The sequence below is a fragment of the Dama dama genome, chromosome 8 (assembly GCF_033118175.1).
Source record: "Dama dama isolate Ldn47 chromosome 8, ASM3311817v1, whole genome shotgun sequence".
NCBI classification, from domain to species: Eukaryota; Metazoa; Chordata; class Mammalia; order Artiodactyla; family Cervidae; genus Dama; species Dama dama.
In genome coordinates this window covers 10,190,379-10,203,615 of record NC_083688.1, presented here as the reverse complement: position 1 = coordinate 10,203,615, position 13,237 = coordinate 10,190,379, and the positions used below count along the sequence as shown (strand labels likewise).

The following is a 13,237-nucleotide window of genomic DNA, read 5'->3' as shown; positions in this document are numbered from 1 at the left end:
GGGACCTGCACCTGGATAACCTGAGAGAACTAGGAAGCGAAGGGGGGTTGTGACAGTGACCAGAACCCAGGGCAGAGGTAGAAACCAGAATGCCTGCTGTGTGAAGCTGACCCCCCAGGACCCCTCTCTCCTAGAGTCTGTGGAAGCTGAGAGGACCTGGGGAGTTGAGGTATGCTGGGCTGCCCTCCTGGGATGAGATGGGGCAGGGGCAGGGGCAGGAACCACCTCCCTACCCTGGGCCCAGATAAGCCCACCCAGGCAGGCTGGAGAGCCAGAGACCAGGTGGAGAGGCAACTCCCCGAACTGACACATGGAGCCTCAGGCTCCAGGAAGCTCCCTAGAGCCCAGCCTGCCTGGGGACCCCACCCAGCTTCCAAAAGAGCATTCCTGGGGCCTGAGGTCTGGGGGGTGGAGTCTCCCGGGATTGTCAGGGTGGGGATGTCAGAGCTGGGTGTACCCAACTGTAAATGTTCAGGGCATCTTGTGTGCAGGTACTCTAGCTTGTGTGCAAGCAGGCGTGTGTAGGGCTCTGTCCTGAGGTGTGCAGAGTGCTGTTCATAAAAGTCTAGGTGGACTGGACTGGGAGACATTCACAGGCTGCATACGTGGTACATGGGAGTGAGTGTGCAGGACTGAGGGTATGTCTTGTGCAGGTGTGGGGAGGCTAGAGTGTTGTGCGTGCCATGCTGGGTGGTGTTCTGGGCAGGGTGCTAGTGTACACTGGAGAGGTGTGTAGACAAGCCTCTGAATACACCAGGGTGATACATGAGTACACACTGGGTGGGGTGGGTCATGTACACAGAGGTTCTTCCGCGTGTCACCAGGGAAGCGTGTGTTCAGGGTTCTGGCTGCACACACTGGGGGAGGTGTGTGCACGTGGCTCCGTTTGTGCTTTGGAGGTGGGCTGGGCAAGGCTTCAGCTGAGCTGGGCTCAGCAGTGCCCAGCCTTGTGGCCAAACTGCTGAAGTCACTTCCTTTCCAGCAGCAACTTTCCAGGAGGAGGAGTTTTTCAGACCTGGGCGGGGAGGGGTGGGGGGGCGGAACAAGGAGCTCTCAGGGGAAGGAGGTGGGCGGTGGTGAGGCTGTGGGGAGGGCCTGGTGGGGCTGGAGGAGGGGTGTCCTCCGGGAGACAGAAGGAAAGACAAGGACAGGAGTCTGGAAGGGCCAAGGGCAGGAGGGGATGGGGGCGGAGCAGGCGGGAAGCACAGTCCCTGGGTGACCTCGGAGAGAGGAAGGGAGGGCCGCCCAGCAGGGTGACCCTCGGGTTCAGCCAGAGCTGGCGGTGGTGCCCACACACCTGGCACCCAGGGCAGGGGGCTGGCAGGGGGCGGGTCTAGGGCAGACCTGCTTGCCAGGTGCCCTGCTCCGGGCAGGAAGGGGGTGGGCAAGGGCTGCACAAAGGAGCTCTGTGTGGCTGGGGGTAGGGTGGGGTGGGGTGTGCTGTGCTATTGAGGGGGGGTGGCCCTGATGATTCCAGGGGGTGGGGCGGGGCTTGCTCCCCTTGGGGGCATCAGTGGCTCTAAGGGGACACCTAGTGGTGAGGGAGGGTAGTGCATTGAATGACCTAGGTGGGAGGGGTGAAGAAGCTGAGAGGAGGGGGTAGATTTAGATGTCAAAAATTAGAACTGGTCGTTGGGACCAAGACAGTTCGAGGAAGCTGACTCTCTGGACAGTGGAGAAGTTTGGTTCAGAGGAGCTCAGCTAACCCAAGTGCAGACACTCTTCCCTGTCATGGCTGTTTGCCCTTAAGGGCTTTTCTTAACCTCTCTGAGCCTCATTTACTTGCCAAATAAGTGACAGCTGCCCATTGTTATTTTCATCATTGTTATTTTTTTGGTAACGATTCTGGTCCGGAGTCAGGTTGGAAGGAGATCTTCAGGGGTGGGTGGGTGGGAGGGGGCTGAAGAGAAGGAAATTGGGGGGGGGGGGGTACCTAGTTCCTGAGTGGGGGTGGTCCTGGCAGATAAAGGCCCCCCTCCAAGGGAGGTGATTGACGGGAGGTTTCACCGCAGCAGTGATAGCCCGCTTTGAGGCCTAGTTTTCCATTTGAGGACATCCCTGGGCCCTCAGTCCGGGCTGGGAGGGAAATGGTGTGTGCGGGGTGGGGGGGTGGGGGGGTGGGGGTGGGGAGGAGGCTGGAGAGAGGGTCATGAGGCCGGAAGTGAGAGCTGGGGCTGGCAGCCGGGCTCCCCTGGGGAGGCTGCGGGTGGGGGAGGGGGAGGCTGGCTGGGGAAGGGGTGGGGTGGTCAGAGCCGCAGCGGGGGAGGGTGGGGCTGGGGACTCAAGGATGTGGGCTGGCCCTTCCCGGCACTGCGCGCAGCAGGTTGGGGCCCCCAGCCCCCCTCCCAGCCGGCGGGTGTCCCCACAGGCAGGCTCAAGACACACTGACCCAGAAGCAGACAGACGACGGACAGAGGAACCTTTGCGACTTTGTTCTCAGACGTGGGGATAGGTGGTACCCTTGGGAGGGGGTCCAAGAAAACGTCTGCCTGGGTGTGGTGGGGAGGGGAGCCAGTTGCTTCCCTCAGATCCTGGAGGCCGTGGACAGTCAGGAGGTCTGGCAGGACGGCGCGCCCAGAGGTCTTCACGGGTGGGTGGAACAGAAGCAGCCGCTGGAGAGGCGGTTTGTCTCTTCTGCCAAGGTCACACCCTCAGGCCCCCGGTGGGAGGTCTCCAGAGTAGGGAGGGTTGGTGAGCCCCACCCTCCGCGAGAGAGGGGCGGTGGCTTGTGGTAGGCATCTCCGAGAGGGCAGCGGGAGCCACGGGTCAGCCGTGCTGTTGGAAGTAGGACCCGGAGATTCCAGAGTCTGAGCCCCTTCCCTGCTTCCTGAGTGTCTTACCCACAGTTCTTCCCGCAAGAGCGGCAGTGAGATTCTTGAAGCAGAGAGGGCCTGGCCTAGAAGGGGCCTGACCACAGTCTGCAGGCGGGCATGAGAGAGAACAGAACCCCAAGTGATCTAGTAAATGGGACAGTGAGGAACAGCTGCGGCCTGGGAGCTGAAGAGACACGGGGGTGTTCTGCTTGGATGAGCAGCACCCTGGGGCCCCCCCTCCCCACGCTATCTTGTGGTCTTGGGCAAAGTCTGTTTCCCTCTTCGGTCTTAGTTTCCTTGTCTGAAAAATGGGAGGGGCACGAGATGACACTGGAACAGTGGACCCACTGGGGGAGCCGATTAAAAATGCAGATTCCCAGGGCCTTTCCTGGGTGAAGTGAAGTGAAAGTTGCTCAGTCCTGTCTTGACTCTTTGCAGCCCTATGGACGTAGTCCATGGAATTCTCCAGACCAGAATACTGCAGTGGGTAGCTTCCCCTTCTCCAGGGTGGTCCAGTGGTTAAGACTCCATGTTTCCACCACAGAGGGCACAGGTTCGATCCCTGGTTGAGGAACAAGATCCCACAGGCTGCACAATGCAGTCAAAAAAAAAAAAAAAAACCCACCAGATTCCGAGATGTCCCTTCAGATTTGTGAGTCAGACTCCCTGGACTAGGGTCTGGGTATCTGGAAGGTTACACAGCTCCCCAGGCCCAGGGTTTGGAAGCCCAAGGGTTAGGTGATTTTAAGGTTCCTCCCAGCCTTAATTTAGACTGCAGCTCTAGAAGAAGCACTTTCAGGAGTGGCCGGAGGAGCATTGCAGGAGCTGGGAGTGGAAGGAGGCTTTGGACTTGGCAGAATTAGAAATCTTGCCACTTAGCAGCTATGTGACTTCAGGCAAGTTATACAGCTGCTCTGAACCTGCTTCCTCTGTAACATGGAGGTAATAATCCACGTCTCCCTGGTTCACTGAAGATGCAGTGGGTCATATATGTGGAAATGCTTTGTAGATGGCATGTTGCTGCCCACCAGAGGGGAGTGGACAAGTGGCCCCGCCCACACCTCCCTGTCCCCAAGTCAATCTACTGTCTTCCTGTGAAGTACAAAGTGATCCTCCCAGTGATCAGGGCCCATTCATCTTCCTGCTCCCCCAAACCAGCTCCTGGGGATCAGCCAGGGCCCTGAGTCCCCAGGCTCCTTTGGGAGTCAGACTTGCCTGGATCTAAATCCCAACTCAGCCCTACTAGCTGAGGGAGTTGCTCAGTAAATGTTTACGTAGCATCCAGAGCCCAGGCCCTGGGGTCAGGGGATACAACGGTAGACAAGACAGACTCTGTCCTTACCCCTGAGAGCCCACACTCGGGGAGAAGGCACACTGAAAAGCCAGTCACACAAGTAATTGACTACAGTCCCGGTAAATACTGTGAAGGGGAAATAAAGGGGGCTCTGAAAGTATGTGGCAGGGCCGAGCTGAGGCTAGAGGTGGCAGGGGAGCAGAGAATGTCCCTTTTCACGTTCTTAATCTCCCTCCCTCTTCCACATCCTACCTGGGTCCCTCTTTGGGGTCTGGAGAAGAATGAGAGCGAGCCTTATGGAGAAAGGCTGATTCGTCTGTGTGCCTCATTCATTCATTCGTTCAGTAGATACTTTTTGAAGCACATTTATGGGCCATGGTGTTGGGGGATATACACTTGACAGTCAGCAGGACGGAAATCCTTGCCTTCATGGTGCTTACCACCTTCCAATGGATGGTTTCCTTGACTGTAAAAGTGGGGGTAATAATCATATTGATTTCAGGCTTGCAGGGGGGGGTTAGATGAGATAATCCGTATAATGAACTTAGTCCAAAGTTTGGCAACAGAGAAAGTGCCCCCAGGGCATGAACTTTGATTGTTGTTGACTCCTGGTATGATTGTTGAACCTCGGGCCTCAGGCGCTGTAAAGTTTTTCTCTGCTGCTCTTATCCCACCAATAATTATGTCACTTACGATTGTCCCATCAGTGTTTGTCTACCCAGTGTTTGTGTACAGTAGGCACTTCACAAATAATGAGTATATGAATGAATGAATGAATGAATGTTACTTCATCTCTGAGCCTCCATTTCCTCATCTGCAAAATGGGGTTATTAATAGCCCCTACCTCACAGGATTGATATGAAGAATTAAATGAAACGATGCCTGGACAGCTTCCAGCCCAGTGCCTGGCGCCCAGTAGGTGCTCACTAAACCTGAGCTGCGATGGTCCTTTCCAGGCGCTGTCCACGCCCCGAGGCCTGGGCTCAGGCCAAAATTGCTTCACAACACCCCCAGCTGACAGCCAGCGACTGGCAGAGCCCCCAGGCACGGGGGCCCTCTCTCTTCCAGGTCAGCCAGAGTTCCTGGGGTGCTGGGGTTGGGGTGTGGGGGGAGATGGGGCCCCGTGGGCAGGTGGGCAGTGGTTGGGATCTATGGCTCCCAGACCACTGAGATGGCTTCTTATCTGTCTTGTTGCCCACAGAGATCTCCAGTGTGACAGCCCAGGCGGCAGAGCCGAGGGTGAGTGGCCAGGGTTTGCCTGGGGGATGGGGCAAGAAGGAAGAGGCCATGTCCTTGACAGGACCTCCAGGCCCCCTCCTTAAATTTGATCGGAGTGGTTGCTCCACCCCGTTCATGAGCGTCTCTCTCAAAAGCAGGTGAATTATTCTCCCCCAGTCCTTAGCCCGGGTCTAGACAAAAGTGGGTGCACTGTCAGGAAGTGGAACTGGGGCCCATGGGGGTTCATGGTGCACATGGTGGCTTAGGAAATGCTGAGGGTCACCAGAGGGATTGGGCTTCGGGAGGGGACTCAGGAGAGGGGTGCAGGGGGCCACGGGGGACATGGGAACTTGGGTGTTCAAGGAGGGACCTGCTGCCTGTCCCGCCCGGCAGGTCCTGGTCCCGGCTTCTCGCACCCTCATGTCAGTCCCGGCCCCGCCCGGCGGCCCTCGGAGGACAAGGTCAGGATGCGTGTGAAGCCCCAGGGCCTGGTGGTGACTTCCAGTGCCGTGTGCAGCTCTCCTGACTACCTCCGGGAGCCCAAGTACTACCCCGGCGGCCCCCCCACCCCCCGGCCCTTGCTTCCCGCCCGGCCCCCCGCCAGCCCACCCGACAAGGCCTTCGCCCACACCTTCTCCGAGAACCCGCGCCCACCCCCACGCCGGGACCCCAGCACCCGGCGCCCACCAGTCCTTGCCAAGGGGGACGACCCGCTGCCCCCGAGGGCAGCCCGTCCTGTCTCCCAGGCCCGCTGCCCCACACCCGCGGGAGACAGCAGCAGCAGCTCCCGAAGGCGCTGGGACAACGGGCGGGCGACCCTGCGTCCGGTGGTCCAGCTGATCGACATCATGAAGGACCTGACCCGGCTCTCCCAGGACCTGCAGCACAGCGGCGTGCACCTGGACTGTGGTGGTCTCCGGCTCAGCCGCCCCCCGGCCCCGCCCCCCGGGGACCTGCAGTACAGCTTCTTCTCCTCACCCAGCCTGGCCAACAGCATCCGCAGCCCGGAGGAGCGGGCCACCCCCCACGCCAAGTCCGAGAGGCCCAGCCACCCCTTGTACGAGCCTGAGCCTGAGCCTCAGGACAGCCCCCAGCCCGGCCAAGGCCACAGTCCCGGAGCCACGGCCGCGGCCACTGGTCTGCCACCCGAGCCTGAGCCCGACGGGCCCGATTACTCAGAACTCGCTGACGCCGACATCCTTAGTGAGCTGGCCTCCCTCACTTGCCCCGAGGCCCAGCTGCTGGAAGCCCAGGCCCTCGAGCCACCGTCGCCTGAGCCCGAGCCTCAGCTCTTGGACCCCCAACCCCGCTTCTTGGACCCGCAGGCTCTAGAGCCGCTCGGGGAAGCTTTGGAGCTGCCGCCCCTGCAGCCCCTGGCTGATCCTCTGGGGTTGCCGAGCCTGGCGCTACAGGCTCTGGACACCCTGCCCGACTCCCTGGAGTCGCAGCTGCTTGACCCGCAGGCACTTGACCCCCTGCCCAAGTTGCTTGACGTCCCCGGCCGCCGCCTGGAGCCCCAGCAGCCCCTGGGACCCTGCCCACTGGCCGAGCCCTTGCGCCTGGACTTGTGCTCACCCCATGGCCCTCCGGGGCCTGAGGGTCACCCCAAATACGCCTTGCGGCGCACTGATAGGCCAAAGATCCTGTGTCGCCGACGGAAAGCCGGACGGGGACGCAAGGCAGATGCCGGCCCCGAGGGCCACCTGCTCCCCCTGCCTATGCCCACCGGGTTGGCCGCCGCACTGGCCGAGCCACTCCCGCCGCCTCCTCCACCGCCTCCTGCCCTGCCCGGGCCAGTTCCCGTCCCGGAGCTGGAGCCCGAAGCCTCCCAGACCCCGGTGGTCCCTCCCCGCAAAGGCAAGTGCCGGGGCGTCCGGCGCATGGTGGTGAAGATGGCCAAGATCCCCGTGTCCCTGGGGCGGCGGAACAAGACCACGTACAAGGTGTCGTCTCTGAGCAGCAGCCTGAGCGTGGAGGGCAAGGAGCTGGGCCTGCGCGTGTCCGCCGAGCCCACCCCGCTGCTGAAGATGAAGAACAATGGCCGCAACGTGGTGGTGGTCTTCCCACCCGGCGAAATGCCCATCATTCTCAAGCGGAAGCGCGGCCGCCCTCCCAAGAACCTGCTGCTGGGCCCCGGCAAGCCCAAGGAGCCGGTGGTGGTGGCGGCTGAGGCGGCCACCGTGGCGGCAGCCAGCATGGCCATGCCGGAGGTAAAGAAGCGCCGGCGGCGGAAGCAGAAGCTGGCGTCCCCCCAGCCGTCCTACGCGGCGGACGCCAACGACAGCAAGGCCGAGTATTCAGACGTCCTCGCCAAGCTGGCCTTCCTGAACCGCCAGAGTCAGTGCGCCGGGCGGTGCTCCCCGCCCCGCTGCTGGACGCCCAGCGAACCCGAGTCCGTGCACCAGGCGCCCGACACCCAGAGCATCTCCCACTTCCTGCATCGCGTGCAGGGCTTCCGTCGGCGAGGTGGCAAAGCAGGCGGCTTCGGTGGCCGGGGAGGGGGCCATGCAGCCAAGGCCGCCCGGTGCTCCTTCAGTGACTTCTTTGAGGGCATCGGGAAGAAGAAGAAGGTGGTGGCCGTGGCAGCCGCGGGGGTTGGGGGCCCTGGCCTCACTGAGCTGGGGCACCCGCGCAAGCGAGGCCGGGGGGAGGTAGACGCCGTAACTGGGAAGCCCAAACGCAAGAGGCGGTCCCGGAAGAACGGGACTCTGTTCCCAGAGCAGGTGCCCAGCGGCCCCGGCTTTGGGGAGGCGGGCACTGAGTGGGCCGGGGACAAGGGTGGCGGCTGGGCCCCTCATCACGGGCACCCAGGCGGGCAGGCTGGCCGAAACTGTGGGTTCCAGGGGACCGAGGCCCGGGCCTTTGCCTCCACTGGGCTAGAGAGCGGAGCTTCAGGCCGTGGCAGCTACTACAGCGCGGCCGCGCCCGCAGGCCAGGCCGAGCTCAGCCAGGAGCGCCAAAACCTCTTCACCGGCTATTTCCGCTCCCTGCTCGATTCCGACGACTCCTCCGACCTCTTGGACTTTGCTCTCTCGGCCTCTCGGCCTGAGTCCCGGAAGGCATCAGGCACCTACGCAGGGCCCCCCACCAGCGCCCTGCCTGCCCAGCGGGGCCTGGCCACCTTTCCCAGCCGGGGAGCCAAGGCCAGCCCAGTAGCCGTGGGCAGTGGCGGGGCTGGGGCTGAGCCCTCCTTCCAGCCGGTGCTGTCCGCTCGCCAGACTTTCCCACCCGGGCGGGCAGCGAGCTATGGGCTCACCCCGGCCACTTCAGACTGCCGGGCTGCAGAGACCTTCCCCAAGCTGGCGCCCCCGCCTTCCGCCGTGGCCCGCTCACCTACCACCCACCCGCCCGCCAACACCTATCCCCCGCAGTACGGCGGCTATGGGGCTGGACAAAGCGTATTTGCCCCGGCTAAGCCCTTCACGGGCCAGGACTGCGCTAACAGCAAGGACTGTAGCTTTGCATACGGCAGCGGCAACAGCCTACCTGCCTCACCCAGCAGCGCCCACAGCGCCGGCTATGCCCCACCGCCTACCGGTGGCCCCTGCCTGCCACCAAGCAAGGCCTCCTTCTTCAACAGCTCCGAGGGGGCCCCCTTCTCTGGTTCAGCCCCCACACCTCTGCGCTGTGACAGCCGGGCCAGCACGGTCTCGCCCGGCGGCTACATGGTGCCCAAGGGCACCACGGCCTCTGCCACCTCCGCCGCCTCCTCGTCGTCCTCGTCCTTCCAGCCCTCGCCTGAGAACTGTCGGCAGTTTGCGGGGGCTTCTCAGTGGCCTTTCCGGCAGGGCTACGGAGGCCTGGACTGGGCCTCGGAGGCCTTCAGTCAGCTCTACAATCCCGGCTTTGACTGCCATGTCAGCGAGCCCAACGTGATCCTGGACATCTCCAACTACACCCCGCAGAAGGTGAAGCAGCAGACAGCCGTGTCCGAGACCTTCTCCGAGTCCTCCTCCGACAGCACCCAATTCAATCAGCCGGTCGGCGGTGGTTTCCGGCGTGCCAACAGCGAGGCCTCGAGCAGCGAGGGCCAGTCGAGCCTGTCCAGCCTGGAGAAACTGATGATGGACTGGAACGAGGCCTCGTCCGCCCCCGGTTACAACTGGAACCAGAGCGTCCTCTTCCAGAGCAGCTCCAAGCCTGGCCGTGGCCGGCGGAAGAAGGTGGACCTTTTCGAGGCCTCGCATCTGGGCTTCCCGTCGTCCGCCTCGGCCACTGCCTCGGGCTACCCGTCCAAACGGAGCACCGGGCCCCGGCAGCCTCGGGGTGGCCGGGGCGGTGGCGCCTGCTCGGCCAAGAAGGAGCGGGGTGGGGCGGCGGCCAAAGCCAAGTTCATCCCCAAGCCGCAGCCCGTCAACCCCCTGTTCCAGGACAGCCCAGACCTCGGCCTGGACTACTACAGTGGGGACAGCAGCATGTCCCCGCTGCCCTCCCAATCGAGGGCCTTCAGTGTGGGCGAGCGAGACCCCTGTGACTTCATGGGACCCTACTCCATGAACCCATCCACGCCATCCGATGGCACCTTCGGCCAAGGCTTCCACTGCGATTCGCCTAGCCTGGGTGCCCCTGAGCTGGATGGCAAGCATTTCCCATCGCTGGCCCACCCGCCCACGGTGTTTGATGCAGGTCTGCAGAAGGCATACTCGCCCACCTGCTCACCCACCCTGGGCTTCAAGGAAGAGCTGCGGCCGCCGCCCACAAAGCTGGCTGCCTGTGAGCCCCTCAAGCACGGGCTCCAGGGGGCCAGCCTGGGCCACGCGGCTGCAGCCCAAGCCCATCTGAGCTGTCGGGACCTGCCGCTGGGCCAGCCTCACTACGACTCCCCCAGCTGCAAGGGTACAGCGTATTGGTACCCGCCAGGTTCAGCTGCCCGCAGCCCACCCTACGAAGGCAAGGTGGGTTCGGGGCTGCTGGCTGACTTCCTGGGCAGGACGGAGGCTGCGTGCCTCAGTGCCCCACACCTGGCTAGCCCACCGGCCACACCCAAGGCCGACAAGGAGCCGCTGGAGATGGCCCGGCCGCCCGGCCCACCCCGTGGCCCCGCTGCAGCCGCTGCTGGCTATGGCTGCCCACTTCTTAGTGACTTGACCCTGTCCCCCGTGCCGAGGGACTCGCTGCTGCCCCTGCAGGATACCGCCTACAGGTATCCAGGCTTTATGCCGCAGGCGCATCCCGGCCTGGGTGGGGGCCCCAAGAGCGGCTTCCTGGGGCCCATGGCGGAACCTCATCCTGAGGACACATTCACCGTCACCTCCCTGTAGTGCCAACTGAAGTGCCGACTGGACCTCGAGGTTTTGTTCCTGGGTGAGTCTGAGGATGTGGGTGCAGTGGGCAGAAGAAACCGGGGGGCTGGGGCTGGGGAGGCGTGAAGACATTAGAGCTTGGGCAGGGGGCAGAAGGATAGCCACGAGCCGGAAGGACTTGAGGGCAAGATTAGGGACCCGACAACAGGACAGGGAGTTGGGATTCAGGGAGTCTGGCATTAGCTGTTGGGAATGGTCTTTTTTTTTTTAAACAGTCTTAGGGAGGAGGTGAGTGCTTGGGTGGGGAACCTAGCATGGGGCTTAGATATTCAGGGGTCCCATTACTGAAATGGCTGGAGGACCGTAGACTGGATGGGGCCATCTGGTTTGGTTTGTCAGGTGTCCATTCCCCTTAGCCATGCTCAGTCCTGAGCAGGGACCACCTGAGTCCCAGCACACACTCATCACTTGACCTCTTGTAAGGGAGGGTGTTTGCATCACTTTGCATGAGACAGATGAAGGAAAAAGCAGGTTGGATAATTACCCACGAAGGCCCATCCGGGATCCTGATCCTGCAGGCTTCCTTGTCTCCTTGGGAACTTCATTTAATTTAAGATGCAGTCTGACAAAGGCCAGGCTGAGGCTGTGGCTAGGATGTCCTTTTCTGGCCTCACAGGGTACCCCAAAGGCTGTTCTTTCACAGGGGTATTGGGATTTCACTGTCTGGGAGCCTCCAGCTAGTGGGTCTGTCCCCAGGTAGGATGTTTCCTACCTAAAAAAAAATCACAGGTCCTTTCCTGAAACCAAATTCATTCGTTCAGAATTCAGTTAAGTATTGTTAGGTATTTAGATACTGTTTTATCGGGTACTGTCACCTCCTTCAGTATTCTTTAAGATTTTGTGTTCAAGAAAAAGAAAATAAAAGAGGGGGAAATGCCCCCAAAATGGTCTAAAGGGACAGAGTTGAAGGAATCATTTTCTTGATGAACAGTCTGCTCCAGAAATGCAGCTATAACTGGCCCTTCATTTCCTCCTTTTGGAACAGACCTGTCGCAGAATTGACCTGGACATGGTGCATAGTGATGGAGTGGGCTGGGGGTCTGTCTGAGCCTCTCACCCCACCTCACACCTCTGTGACTGCTGCAGCCTCCTGGGAATGTCTGTTCCTGGAGAAGGAATGGCAGGGCTTCTGGAAAGCCCCATCCCTACTTGGGGAAGGCCATTCGAGGCCAAGGTGACTCAGGGTCCTGAAGTCATGTCAGTGGAAACTTATTACCCCCTCTCCGCCTGACCTCAGGTCCCTTGGTGCACGGAGATGGCAAAGGGCAGCATGTGGGAGTCAGGAGGCCTGGGGAAAGACCATTCCTCAATTGGCCAACTTGCTACGTGCCCTTGACCAAGCTTTTACCCCTCCTCCTCACCACCCCCCGAACCTTTCTTTCCCCATCTGTTCAAGGAAATTGACTTTGGTGATCTTTTGGGTTCTTGAAACTCTGCATGGCATAGAGAATGGACCAGACTTTCTTGGGGGCAGCATATTTTTCCTCATAATGAAGCCAAACCAAGATTAAAATGGCCTTCCATTCCCCATGCACCTCATTGCAAGCGCCAGAGCCACAGATCTGAAGCAGGCCAGGGAGAAGCTGCTTAGGGCTTAAAATGTCAAACTCTTGATCCTTCTCACTGGAGGGAAGATGTCTTGTGGATAATCCAGAAAATGTGAAATAATCTGAAAACCTTTTCCTCACGGGCTCTGGGTGGGAAAATAAACCGATGTGGGGGCTGGGTTATTGGGCAGGTCACGGCTCAGTGAGATACATAATGGAACCACCCAGCGAGGCCTGAACACAGGAGGAACTGGGACGCCATCCAGCCCCACATTCTGGCCCGCTCCCCACTCAGAGCTGGGAGTTGACAGCACTAGTCCTCAGACCGAGGCACTCAGTTGTTCCAGAGACATCCGTCCAACACCCACTGCCTGCCAGGCGTTGGGGACACAGCAGTGAACACCACAGTGAGCCCCTGGTCCTCAGGGGGCTTCCAGTTTAGAGGGAAAGACGGGAAAACAGAAGAACACAAAGCATTTGGTAATTATGGCCATAGGAAGGACCATGCAAGAGAATAAAAGCTAGGAGGCTGTAAAGGTCTGCAGCCGGCTGGCCAGGTGCTGAGCTAATGCCTGAAAGATAAGGGGGCGTCAGCTAGATAGGGATGGGGGAAGAGCATTCAGGGCAGGGGGAAGGGCAGTGGGTAAAGCCCGGAGGCCAAAAAAGCACCTCAGCTTTGACGACCTGATGGGAAGACAGTAACGCTAGGGACGGGGTGAGGAGGCAGGGCCAGATCATGCAGCCATTGGAAGGAATTTGAAGTTTGTTCCAAGACAAATGGGAAACCATTGAAGGGTTCTGAGCGAAGGTACCTCGGCAGCAGGCAGGTGCTGGAGGAGGGAGACTGGCTGCGGTAGCTCAGGCAAGCAGTGGTTGCTGGCTTAGACCGTGATGGCGGGAGGGCTGTCCCCGCTTCTTCATCCAAGATGGCACATCCGCCCTCATCTCGGGCAACCCCCACTCCCAGTGCCAAGGACTGATTAAAAGCATTGTGGGGAGTGAGGAAGTGTTGGGGATGCAAGGAAGGAGAACGGTGAGGAAGAAGAGTTAACAGAGGGAGTG

At 60.7% G+C, this 13,237-nt stretch overlaps 1 protein-coding gene across 4 annotated transcripts in view; it reads left to right on the top strand.

The window, feature by feature from the left end:
• Positions 1–13,237, top strand: part of AHDC1 (AT-hook DNA binding motif containing 1) — a 68,763-nt gene that overhangs the window by 43,952 nt on the left and 11,574 nt on the right. For 2 of the 4 annotated variants that reach the window (XM_061148323.1, XM_061148324.1), the window contains exons 4-6: positions 5,064–5,175; positions 5,309–5,346; positions 5,719–10,629. In XM_061148323.1, the coding sequence (XP_061004306.1) occupies positions 5,793–10,586 (4,794 nt within the window). In that variant the 5' untranslated portion in view covers positions 5,064–5,175; positions 5,309–5,346; positions 5,719–5,792 and the 3' untranslated portion in view covers positions 10,587–10,629. Of the gene's footprint in view, positions 1–4,944; positions 5,176–5,308; positions 5,347–5,718; positions 10,630–13,237 lie in introns of all 4 variants that reach the window. The other 2 variants (XM_061148325.1, XM_061148326.1) reach the window with 2 other exon arrangements.